Below are 13,218 nucleotides of genomic sequence, written 5' to 3'. Positions count from 1 at the left end.
ATTTGGACTGTAAATATAGCTGGGCATACACCTCATTTGTCCAACAGCTATTCCTCCTGACACCCACATTCACGTGCACACTTGGTTTGTCCAAGTCTGTATGTGTATCCATTGACTAGAGGATAGTAAACTAGCACCAGACACCCCGGGCAGAAGCCTATCTCCTGTGAATATAGAATATATCACCCCTTCCCCAGATATTATCTGTTCTAGTAGAGTCTCCTCTGCAGATACGATCTCCTTGGTGGGTTTGGTCGCCTTATGTATGGACAGATTATGTGAGGGCCAAATGTCTCCAACCACGGAGATCACTGAAGGTCATCATACCAACTAAATACCCATGTTCACACGTTATACGACATCCATAGGCGGGGGTGGACACTATGGAGGGGACGGCCTTAGTCACGAGATCCAACCAAGGCTATCCCCTCCCCCTAAGTGCTCGGCCATGAGGTGCTATACTATAATGCCCAAACCCGGGCTCAGATTTTGGCGCCCCCTATTAGTAATATCTGCAGAACTGTCTCACATGAGAGCGGAGCTACATTTAATAGGAGATTTCTGGCTACTGTGAAGATCCCCGGCTGCCGTCATACTCTGGATTTATACACTGATCGTTGACACCGTTGCGGCGTCATTGAGCTAAATTTCACATCGGGTACAACTAAGTGTTTTATCAAGGGTTTAAAAAAATCATCTGAGCAAATAAGTGCATTGTAGGATAAGAAACCTCATGAGAGATTGTCTCCATAGAGTAGGGCACTTAAGGGAACGGCGTCTTGGCTATAAATCCATCAGTCGTTCTTCACATGGCTCCAGGGGTAATTTTGTTGCACCGCCAAATACATCAACGTTGTTATCGGCCCATGGTATGATGTTTCCTGGCATGTTGGTGGTGCAGTTGGCTATGTTCACGATGTCTTCCGACTTTAGGACACGGTCCCAAATATTGAATTGGCTCAGTTCTCCAACAAAAGCTTGAGTGGCATCAAATCTTCCGCCAACAGTGTCCTTAAGGAGAAATAAGAGAGAGATTTACCGAAATCTAATCACGTATCTTGCTAAGAGAGCACACAGGAACCGAATGCCATGAGACTGCGATATTCTCAGCGTCTTACTAGGATTCAGTAATACAACGCTCATATAGCATGCAACCCTTCCAAAAACACTCCTGGCGCCAGCTAATGATGGTTTTATTCCCTTGCAGAATCATCTAATGTGTTCAAGACGTCAAAGATTCTTACTGACAATATAAGGAGTCAACAACAAGTCATTGGAGTGGGCCTATAAGAGATTAAATTGTGGGACAATTGTGGGACCCTTTTACGAGATGTGGGTCCGAAATGGGGACCTTCCTCTAGTTATTCAAAGTACATTGGAACTTGTCTATCTTTATGTTAGGGGATGGGACAGGTGAAAACAGGTGTTAAGGGAGGGACGGCCACGGCCAGGGTGCACAAAACTGTTCATGTACATTCAAGCTAATAGAGTCTTCCTCGGCAGCAATAAAGGGAAGTTCTCTATCCGGTCTCTAACTATCATCCCATATATAATAGAGTTACCATCACGATACATCCCATATATAATAGGGTTACCATCACGATACAGCCCATATATAATAGAGATAACACACCTATAATGTAAGAATTGGCTGTGGACATTCTTGTATACAATGTATTACAAATGTGAAGACTTGAAAATTGTGTCAAAATGAAAGTGTCAGGAGGAAATCTCACCTAGAAAACCATCTCCAGGACCCCTGATGATTCCCTGTCACCTCCGGCTCTGGCCAGATACGGCAGAATATAAACCTCTTCTTATACCCCCCCTCCCCCTACACCCCTACACCCCCCCACCCCCACCCCCCCAGGATATAGGAAAACCTCCCTGCCCAGATCTGCCAGAGACTGTCTGCAAGTACCGAGAAGAATGGATGGAAATGACACAAATGACAATTGCCGATATCTCTCCAATGTTTCTGGCCATGTCTAGGTTATATGGAATATTGTAATAACTGTGTCCGGTCCGGCTATTATAATCCCTTCTATTACAAAAATAGAAAATGGAAAGATCCAGAACCTAAATCGGAAAACCTGTAACTAGAATTGTTGTTTTTATCAAGTCCATCCATTCACAAGAGCGCAACGTTCCAAGTGGTTATTTATATGGAACAAGAGAAGGACATTGGTCCCCGGGGCGCTGTAGGAGGCTCAGGCAGTGGTGTGACTGTGTTACTGACGTTCCTTTCAGGTGCGCCTGCTTTATGAGGATCGCTCTCGTGTAAGGGATAATTATTCTCTGCTCTCACCTGCTCCTGGCCCAAAATAAGAATTCCATTTGGTTTAATTGGGTGCCAGGGGGCCAGGTTTTCCCCTGAGCCCAGTTTGACGCCATCTAGATAGGCTTCCCACATTCCATCCCTGGTTGTCCATGTGATGCAGATATGGTGCCACTTTCCATCACCAATAGAGAATGGGAGCTGAGCGACCTGTGGAAGAAGCAAAACAAGACGTCAGGAAGATGAACGAAAAGGAGGAGGATTGTCTAGTGTAACATGATTGACTCTGTAGGTAGCGGCACTTCTGGCTCCAACATATTACAACTAAAGTCCACGAATACTATTATAATAATTTGTGGCCTATACAGTGAATGTCCCCAAACAACACCCCAATACCTCCTGCGTTACCAGTACGAGGACCGGAGAAGACCAGGTACAGCAATAACCCGAGATCTCAACCCTTACCTGCAGACAACTTCAATATCATAAACCCAACATTCAAAGGGGTTTGCCTCAAGATTTATACCTACCAAACATATGTATGTACTGTATATATGTGTGTGTGTGTGTGTGTGTGTGTGTGTGTGTGTGTGTGTGTATGTTTGTGTGTGTATGTATGTATGTGTATGTGTGTGTATGCGGAGCTCATCAGAAATAGCGAGCATTCACCATATAGCTAATGCGAGAACCTTCTAAAATCCCCTGAATTTCTGCAGTCCTTGCTATATTAATACCTTGTTATACACTGTTGCAATGTTACCCGTTCCTCCAGATAACAATCCTCCTGGAGTCTTACTATCTTGCTATCCTATAGTATACACGGATCTCGTCTGTGCTTATGGGAAAGGGTAAGTAATACAATTATCTACAGCAAAGGACTTTACAAAGCCAATTAGAAATCCCCTGTTAACCTGGATTTAGGATATAGATAAAATAGAGAAATATGGATTAGGAGCCGTGTGCTAATGAACAATCCCAGCGGATTATTACGTCGGCCTGCAGTCAGTGGAGGCGCATGTCACTGTAAGCAGGTTATGTATAGGGGGGGGGGTCTGATGGATATTATTGAAGGTGGAAGACACAATAATCCTTGTCAGTTTGTTGGGACACATACAGGACGATTGCGCAGGGCGCTTCACTGTCAGAATTGGTCATATGTGTAATAATAGCCTTGGTGATAGAGAGTAAACTATAGGGAATGTTCTGGCCCTGGAGCCCTGATCACACATGACATAGCTCTGCATGCACACAACTGTAGGATATCCCATATTGGTAAAGCTGCACCATTTTATTCTTACAGTCATTACAGCAATAAGAATGATAATGAATCCCCGCGACCCATCGTGTGTGCACCAGCCCTTCACAGTCCATCTGAGGATTGGCGCGTCCCCTTGTTATTGGGCTGCGGATTCCTCTAATGCACCGAGTGCCTTACAAATGCTGGCAGCCCTGGGAATACATTGGCGAGACCTGAATTTCCAGCAGCTTGTGAGATCTCTACGCATTTCTGACAAGCTGTGAGAATCCAGGCCGGCTGAATGGTAGCGCAGGTCTCCTAGCAACATTACTACGACACGCCATGGGACTGTATGTTTACCGGCCTAATAAGCATCGCACAAAACATTACATGGCATGGAAATTACACAGGTCCGTATATGGAGCAGGCAAACAAGTCCAGGAAACAAGAGAAGTCTTCCCGCATCTATAACATATCACGTTAACCTGTTACATCCTATTAGGAATCGGTTTCCCAGATATCTTCTGTGACTCTCTATGGGGGCAAAAGCTGGAGAAGGGCCGACATCTCTGAAGGTTGTGTCGGTGAAGATCTACTGTGGAGAGCCAAGGGGTAGAAGTCCTACAGACATCATGGATATGCCTTGCAGAAGCCTGAATCTCCAGATAGAAGACAGAACATGCCAGGACAACATCAGGGAAGAGAAACGCGCTGGAACAGGAACTGAACTTGGCAGCGCTATAAGGGGCACGGACACGGCAAAGTCATGGGCAGTGATCCTATGGCAGGAAAGTGAAATATTATGTAGTACATGAGCCCCAGTCCAGCCCTGTCTGACTATTACTGGACGAGGCCTCTGTGAGGTGCCAGGACCAGGGCTATCATTTACCTAGTGCTGCAGCCTTGTCTAAACATAATGGGGGTCCTACTCTTGGACCCCAATCTATTAATCATTCATGGGCCATCCCAGTGTTATGTTACAGTATATATATCAAGGTGCAGGTTTTTTCTCACAGGCTTTTTAAAAAATATAATGTGCGATACTCTGTCAAGAGATATACAGTATGTGCTATACATATCCATGTGCGGCCGCCTAGTGGTTGTGTTGGGCATTGCAGCCTGTTCAAAGGTTTGGTAGTATCTTGTAACATTGTAATAAATGAATTTTGCAACAAACTGGGGCCATGAATCAAAGGCAAGCTAAGCTAATGATAGACACGCGTAGATTGTTGGACAAACTTTGTATTTCTATTTATGAAGAGACCCTTTAAATGGAGTCTGTCACCAGAACCAGCATATCACCCCAGCCCTGCAGATAGATAGGTTACTGTCACCAGACCCCAGCATATCACCCCAGCCCTGCAGATAGATAGGTTACTGTCACCAGACCCAGCATATCACCCCAGCCCTGCAGATAGATAGGTTACTGTCACCAGAACCAGCATATCACCCCAGCCCTGCAGATAGATAGGTTACTGCCACCAGACCCAGCATATCACCCCAGCCCTGCAGATAGATAGGTTACTGTCACCAGACCCAGCATATCACCCCAGTCCTACAGATAGATAGGTTACTGTCACCAGACCCAGCATATCACCCCAGCCCTGCAGATAGATAGGTTACTGTCACCAGACCCCAGCATATCACCCCAGCCCTGCAGATAGATAGGTTACAGTCACCAGAACCAGCATATCACCACAGCCCTGCAGATAGATAGGTTACTGTCACCAGAACCAGCATATCACCCCAGCCCTGCAGATAGATAGGTTACTGCCACCAGACCCAGCATATCACCCCAGTCCTACAGATAGATAGGTTACTGTCACCAGACCCCAGCATATCACCCCAGCCCTGCAGATAGATAGGTTACTGTCACCAGACCCCAGCATATCACCCCAGCCCTGCAGATAGATAGGTTACTGTCACCAGAACCAGCATATCACCCCAGCCCTGCAGATAGATAGGTTACTGTCACCAGAACCAGCATATCACCCCAGCCCTGCAGATAGATAGGTTACTGTCACCAGACCCAGCATATCACCCCAGCCCTGCAGATAGATAGGTTACTGTCACCAGAACCAGCATATCACCCCAGCCCTGCAGATAGATAGGTTACTGTCACCAGAACCAGCATATCACCCCAGTCCTGCAGATAGATAGGTTACTGTCACCAGAACCAGCATATCACCCCAGCCCTGCAGATAGATAGGTTACTGTCACCAGACCCAGCATATCATCCCAGCCCTGCAGATAGATAGGTTACTGTCACCAGTACCAGCATATCACCCCAGCCCTGCAGATAGATAGGTTACAGTCACCAGAACCAGCATATCACCCCAGCCCTGCAGATAGATAGGTTACTGTCACCAGACCCAGCATATCACCCCAGCCCTGCAGATAGATAGGTTACTGTCACCAGAACCAGCATATCACCCCAGCCCTGCAGATAGATAGGTTACTGTCACCAGAACCAGCATATCACCCCAGTCCTGCAGATAGATAGGTTACTGTCACCAGAACCAGCATATCACCCCAGTCCTGCAGATAGATAGGTTACTGTCACCAGACCCAGCATATCATCCCAGCCCTGCAGATAGATAGGTTACTGTCACCAGTACCAGCATATCACCCCAGCCCTGCAGATAGATAGGTTACAGTCACCAGAACCAGCATATCACCCCAGTCCTGCAGATAGATAGGTTACTGTCACCAGACCCAGCATATCACCCCAGCCCTGCAGATAGATAGGTTACTGTCACCAGACCCAGCATATCATCCCAGCCCTGCAGATAGATAGGTTACTGTCACCAGAACCAGCATATCACCCCAGTCCTGCAGATAGATAGGTTAGCGCCATCTGAATCAAACAGTGTTTTCCTCTTGTGAATCACTTCCTCCGTTGCTGATATTACTCTTTGGGGCAATGAGAGTGTCTGCACATCTCAGCAATGTTGGCAGTTCATTCACAAAGGGTAAGCACTGTTAGGTGACCATAACCTATCTGGGTTGTTATTTTGGGTTCTAGTGACCGACTCCCTTTAATTCTCATACCTGTATTGGAATTGGTATAAATTATATTCCAGGCTTTTGCATATTATAAGACTCTTTATAGATGAATGCGTCACATACCTTGTCATTGATCAGTAGCTCAATAGGATGATTCCCCCACTCGATCAGCACAATCTCATTGGCTTGGCCTTGTACAGCGTAGGAGAATGGGGTCCCGATACCCGGCGATGCGCTGGACTTCAGCCACATGCAGATGGTAAAAGCGAAGAGCTCCGGCAGAGTCTTTTTAATCTTCCCATACAGATAATTGGTGCGAAGTGGGAGAGAAACCTTAAAGTCGTCCGGTGACTTGAACGCGCTGCTCCCTGTCAGAATACACAAGAGAAAGACAAGATGTGCTGAGCACGGACAGAATACATGTGCAAATAAAGCGGACACAAAATACAGAACACAATCGTTGTTCTATCTCCGGATACCCTGTGTGCCCCTGTGCTATATCATTCATATAAAGGGGTCACATTTCTATAGAGTCCCTTTGGCTCTATACTATGAAGCTTGAGGTACTTCGGGGGTTGTCTAGGAATCTCAGTTTTATGATTGTTGGGCCCCGCACTGATCAGCTGTACAGAATCACTACCAACGCCCATTCTGTACACTGCACCGAGCCAGAACAGTTGGCTCCATGCCCTGTATAGTGGTTGGTCCCAGTACTGCAGCTCGACTGTAACTCTGCAGAGCAGCAAGGACTCTACCATTGCTCCATAGAGGTAAGCTTCCCAGCCCTCTCTGCCCCCTGCCTCCTCTGAGGGCCAGTTCTGTCGCTCTCATACTGTTCAAATTCTCAGCGCATGCGCAGTACAGATATAATGTTTGCTTGGTTCAGTGACTAAGTCCCTTTAAAGGGTTTTTTGGGACTATAATAATAATGACCTATAATAGGTCATGAAGATCAGATTGTCTCCAGTCTGACACCCCGCACCCTTCCATTGTACAATCAGCAGCCAGGAGGGACTGTATAAGGGCCTGTTTGCAGCCCTGTTCCAGCGGTGCACATAGGTCCCTGCTCTTATATAGGTCTTATACACCCTCTCAGCACAGGCTGTACCTATAAACCCCGCTGCACGTCCTATAATCATATGGATGGAAATATTTGCTTCCTGACGTATTCTATTTCTATTCTGTGATTAAATGTTCTTAAGTATTCCTGTGAATATTCCTCAGTAAGTTATCTTAAAATGGAAAATGTAATTTGTCTGCTTTCCAGTAACATAATCCCCTATTATAGCCGAAGACGAGCACTTTACACTGAGTAACGCAGCAAAGCTTTTATCTCCTGCATATAAGGAGCCGCCTCTAGATCTATATCACACGGCCAACATTCAGGGTACATTATACTATAAGGAGCCTCCTCTAGATCTTTATCACACAGCCGGCATTCAGGGTACATTATAGTATAAGGAGCCTCCTCTAGATCTATATCACACGGCCGACATTCAGGGTACATTATAGTATAAGGAGCGTCCTCTAGATCTATATCACACGGCCGGCATTCAGGGTACATTATAGTATAAGGAGCGTCCTCTAGATCTATATCACACGGCCGACATTCAGGGTACATTATAGTATAAGGAGCCGCCTCTAGATCTATATCACACGGCCGACATTCAGGGTACATTATAGTATAAGGAGCCGCCTCTAGATCTATATCACACGGCCGACATTCAGGGTACATTATAGTATAAGGAGCCTCCTCTAGATCTATATCACACGGCCGGCATTCAGGGTACATTATAGTATAAGGAGCGTCCTCTAGATCTATATCACACGGCCGGCATTCAGGGTACATTATAGTATAAGGAGCCTCCTCTAGATCTATATCACATGGCCGGCATTCAGGGTACATTATAGTATAAGGAGCCTCCTCTAGATCTTTATCACACAGCCGGCATTCAGGGTACATTATAGTATAAGGAGCCTCCTCTAGATCTTTATCACACAGCCGGCATTCAGGGTACATTATACTATAAGGAGCCGCCTCTAGATCTATATCACACGGCCGACATTCAGGGTACATTATAGTATAAGGAGCCTCCTCTAGATCTATATCACACGGCCGACATTCAGGGTACATTATACTATAAGGAGCCGCCTCTAGATCTATATCACACGGCCGACATTCAGGGTACATTATACTATAAGGAGCCTCCTCTAGATCTATATCACACAGCCGGCATTCAGGGTACATTATAGTATAAGGAGCCTCCTCTAGATCTATATGACACAGCCGGCATTCAGGGTACATTATAGTATAAGGAGCCTCCTCTAGATCTTTATCACACAGCCGGCATTCAGGGTACATTATACTATAAGGAGCCGCCTCTAGATCTATATCACACGGCCGGCATTCAGGGTACATTATAGTATAAGGAGCCTCCTCTAGATCTATATCACACGGCCGACATTCAGGGTACATTATAGTATAAGGAGCCTCCTCTAGATCTATATCACATGACCGACATTCAGGGTACATTATAGTATAAGGAGCCGCTTCTAGATCTATATCACACAGCCGGCATTCAGGGTACATTATAGTATAAGGAGCCGCTTCTAGATCTATATCACACAGCCGGCATTCAGGGTACATTATAGTATAAGGCGCCGCTTCTAGATCTATATCACACAGCCGGCATTCAGGGTACATTATAGTATAAGGAGCCTCCTCTAGATCTATATCACACAGCCGGCATTCAGGGTACATTATAGTATAAGGCGCCGCTTCTAGATCTATATCACACAGCCGGCATTCAGGGTACATTATAGTATAAGGAGCGTACTCTAGATCTATATCACACGGCCGGCATTCAGGGTACATTATAGTATAAGGAGCCACTTCTAGATCTATATCACACGGCCGGCATTCAGGGTACATTATAGTATAAGGAGCCTCCTCTAGATCTATATCACACGGCCGGCATTCAGGGTACATTATAGTATAAGGCGCCGCTTCTAGATCTATATCACACAGCCGGCATTCAGGGTACATTATAGTATAAGGAGCCGCTTCTAGATCTATATCACACAGCCGGCATTCAGGGTACATTATAGTATAAGGCGCCGCTTCTAGATCTATATCACACAGCCGGCATTCAGGGTACATTATAGTATAAGGAGCCTCCTCTAGATCTATATCACACAGCCGGCATTCAGGGTACATTATAGTATAAGGCGCCGCTTCTAGATCTATATCACACAGCCGGCATTCAGGGTACATTATAGTATAAGGAGCGTACTCTAGATCTATATCACACGGCCGGCATTCAGGGTACATTATAGTATAAGGAGCCACTTCTAGATCTATATCACACGGCCGGCATTCAGGGTACATTATAGTATAAGGAGCCTCCTCTAGATCTATATCACACGGCCGGCATTCAGGGTACATTGTGCAGGTCACCCATATATCAGGATACTTGTTATATATGTAGTGCCCTCCCGTCACCGCTCTCTTGCCAACTCTCATTACTGGCACTGACTACTTGGTGCCCACAGCAATATTTGGTTTTTTGGTCCTTGAGGATTATTACATGTCCAGCAAACACATATTTTATATTCATGGCCCGGGGCTCTGCTACAGGTGGTGCCATCTACAACAGACGTCAGAGCCCGCTGGGGCAGGTCCACTATATACACATCCGCTATATACAGCCAGCACGTAAAGGATTTACAGCCTATTAATAAAACAAGATGACAAGAGGTATACAAGAGCCTTATCCACCATCTACAAGATCTCTAATGTTACATGAGAAGATATCCCTACTTGTATCTAATAATCCTCATGTATATTATATACAGGGCGTATAGGGAGTCACTAATACAGAATGAACCAGCAAAGCAATGTACAGACTCATGTAATATGGAGACAGAAAATCATTGGCAACAAACTTACAAATGTATATAATAATAGATGATACTAAGATATGTCTGTCTATCGCCTATCTATCTATTTATCTATCCATCTGTCTCCTATCTATCTATCTCCTATCTATCTATCTATCTATCTATCTATCTCCTATCTATCTATCTATCTATCTATCTATCTATCTCCTATCTATCTATCTATCTATCTATCTCCTATCTATCTATCTATCTATCTATCTATCTATCTATCTATCTATCTATCTATCTATCTCCTATCTATCTATCTATCTCCTATCTATCTATCTATCTATCTATCTATTATCTATCTATCTATCTATCTCCTATCTATCTATCTCCTATCTATCTATCTATCTATCTATCTATCTATCTATCTATCTATCTCCTATCTATCTATCTATCTATCTATCTATCTCCTATCTATCTATCTATCTATCTATCTATCTCCTATCTATCTATCTATCTATCTATCTATCTATCTCCTATCTATCTATTTATCTATCCATCTGTCTCCTATCTATCTATCTATCTATCTATCTATCTATCTATCTCCTATCTATCTATCTATCTATCTATCTATCTATCTCCTATCTATCTATCTATCTATCTATCTATCTATCTATCTATCTATCTCCTATCTATCTCCTATCTATCTATCTATCTCCTATCTATCTATCTATCTATCTATCTATCTCCTATCTATCTATCTATCTATCTATCTATCTATCTATCTCCTATCTATCTATCTAGCTATCTATCTATCATCTATCTATCTATCTATCTATCTATCTATCTATCTCCTATCTATCTATCTATCGATCTATCTATCTATCTATCTCCTATCTATCTATCTATCTATCTATCTCCTATCTATCTATCTATCGATCTATCTATCTATCTATCTCCTATCTATCTATCTATCTATCTATCTATCTATCTATCTATCTCCTATCTATCTATCTATCTATCTATCATCTATCTATCTATCTATCTATCTATCTATCTCCTATCTATCTATCTATCTATCTATCTATCTATCTATCTATCTATCGCCTCTATCTATCTATCTATCTCCTATCTATCTATCTATCTATCTATCTATCTATCTATCTCCTATCTATCTATCTATCTATCTATCTATCTCCTATCTATCTATCTATCTATCTATCTATCTCCTATCTATCTATCTATCTATCTATCTATCTATCTATCTATCTCCTATCTATCTATCTAGCTATCTATCTATCTCCTATCTCCTATCTATCTATCTAGCTATCTATCTATCTCCTATCTATCTATCTATCTATCTATCTATCTATCTATCTATCTATCTATCTCCTATCTATCTATCTATCTATCTCTCTATATCTATCTATCTATCTATCTATCTATCTATCTCCTATCTATCTATCTATCTATCTATCTCCTATCTATCTATCTATCTATCCATCTCCCTATCTCTCTATCTATCTATCTATCTATCTATCTATCTATCTATCTATCTATCTATCTATCTATCTATCGCTTTGCCAGGTCTTCCTGTAGGTTTGATCAGATAATGCAGCTCAGCTCCATTGAAGTGAATGAGGATGAGCTGTACAACCATACACTGCCTGCGGACAGGGGTGGCGCTATCATTTCCTTAAGGATCTATCAGACAGCTTTCTCCATCACATTATCCTTCCTGAGACTCTTCATACTAATAATTACCTTTCTCAAGCTCGCTGACTCTTTCCAGGAGAGCAGACAGAGCGGATTCCGTCTTGTGCCGGTGCGCCGCGCTCTCATTATGGAGCAGGGACTTTTCATCTTCAAGTTCTGCCACTTTGTTTAAGAGCTGATGCTCGAGGTCCCCCAATCTCCTCTGGAGCATCTCTCGAAGATCATTAGGCAGAGCCGAGTACGACACATTGGATCGCAACTGATGCTGCAACAAAAGACAAAGTAACCAATTAGTTATCTGATGGGGTAAATGTCCAAATTCACCGCTCTCCCTGCAATGGGCTGCCGGCATCCCCTGTGGGCAAAGGCTTGACCCTTGAAGGGCCGCAATGATCTGACTATATGTATCTGACTATATGTAATCCCATTGGAAGCCACAATGGAGATGGTTCCATTTCTAGAGTCTTCTCTCTGAGATTAGCAGCCGCTTTGTAGAGTCGCCGATGTAGCAGAGCCGAACGTGTTCTATCACTTATTATCATTGTCATCTGGCTGAGCCCAGGCAGATTATTCATTTATTCGTGTCCCTCACAGAATTGCGGCTTTATTTTTGTTTTCCGCAGTAATTTTTCGCTGTAATTTGCTTTGTGTGACCTCATCCTTAAAGGGGCGTTATACCGTCAGCAGAAACAATGTTATTCTTTTACAATTCGATACAATTTTCCAATGTAAATCAATTTCTCAGATTCTCAGGATCTCTGCTCGCTTTCATGTAATAGAATTATTCATCGTGACCTTTTGGGGAATAAAAACCTGTCCACACATCTCTTTACAGCACATGAGCCCCAGTGTGAACAGCGCTGAACACCACAAGTGATTAACTCTTTGAAGGAAACCATATAGGGTCGTATTGAAGAACAGCAGGAGACAGGACAATGATAGAACTTGGCGTTAGGTTATACCGTAATACCCCTTTAAGTGACAAGTCCACCTATACATTATATAATGTGCAGCTCCGTGTTTGTAATACTATCTCACATTCCAGCATGTGTAATAGAGATGAGGATTATAATCTTCTTCTAATTCTAGAAGGCAT

General features: G+C 43.6%; 1 protein-coding gene across 1 annotated transcript in view; it reads right to left on the bottom strand.

The window, feature by feature from the left end:
* Window positions 1-570: 570 nt before the first annotated feature.
* Window positions 571-13,218, bottom strand: part of NPTX2 (neuronal pentraxin 2) — a 17,339-nt gene continuing 4,691 nt past the window's right edge. The window contains exons 2-5 of the mRNA XM_075285014.1: window positions 12,171-12,387; window positions 6,645-6,889; window positions 2,309-2,488; window positions 571-1,011 (exon numbers count right to left, since the gene is read on the bottom strand). Coding sequence (XP_075141115.1) covers window positions 784-1,011; window positions 2,309-2,488; window positions 6,645-6,889; window positions 12,171-12,387 — 870 coding nt within the window. The 3' untranslated portion in view covers window positions 571-783. The remainder of the gene's footprint in view (window positions 1,012-2,308; window positions 2,489-6,644; window positions 6,890-12,170; window positions 12,388-13,218) is intronic.

The sequence above is a fragment of the Leptodactylus fuscus genome, chromosome 8 (assembly GCF_031893055.1).
Source record: "Leptodactylus fuscus isolate aLepFus1 chromosome 8, aLepFus1.hap2, whole genome shotgun sequence".
Classification (NCBI taxonomy): domain Eukaryota; kingdom Metazoa; phylum Chordata; class Amphibia; order Anura; family Leptodactylidae; genus Leptodactylus; species Leptodactylus fuscus.
The sequence above is the reverse complement of the archived record's forward strand: the minus strand, read 5'-3'. Positions and strand labels throughout refer to the sequence as shown.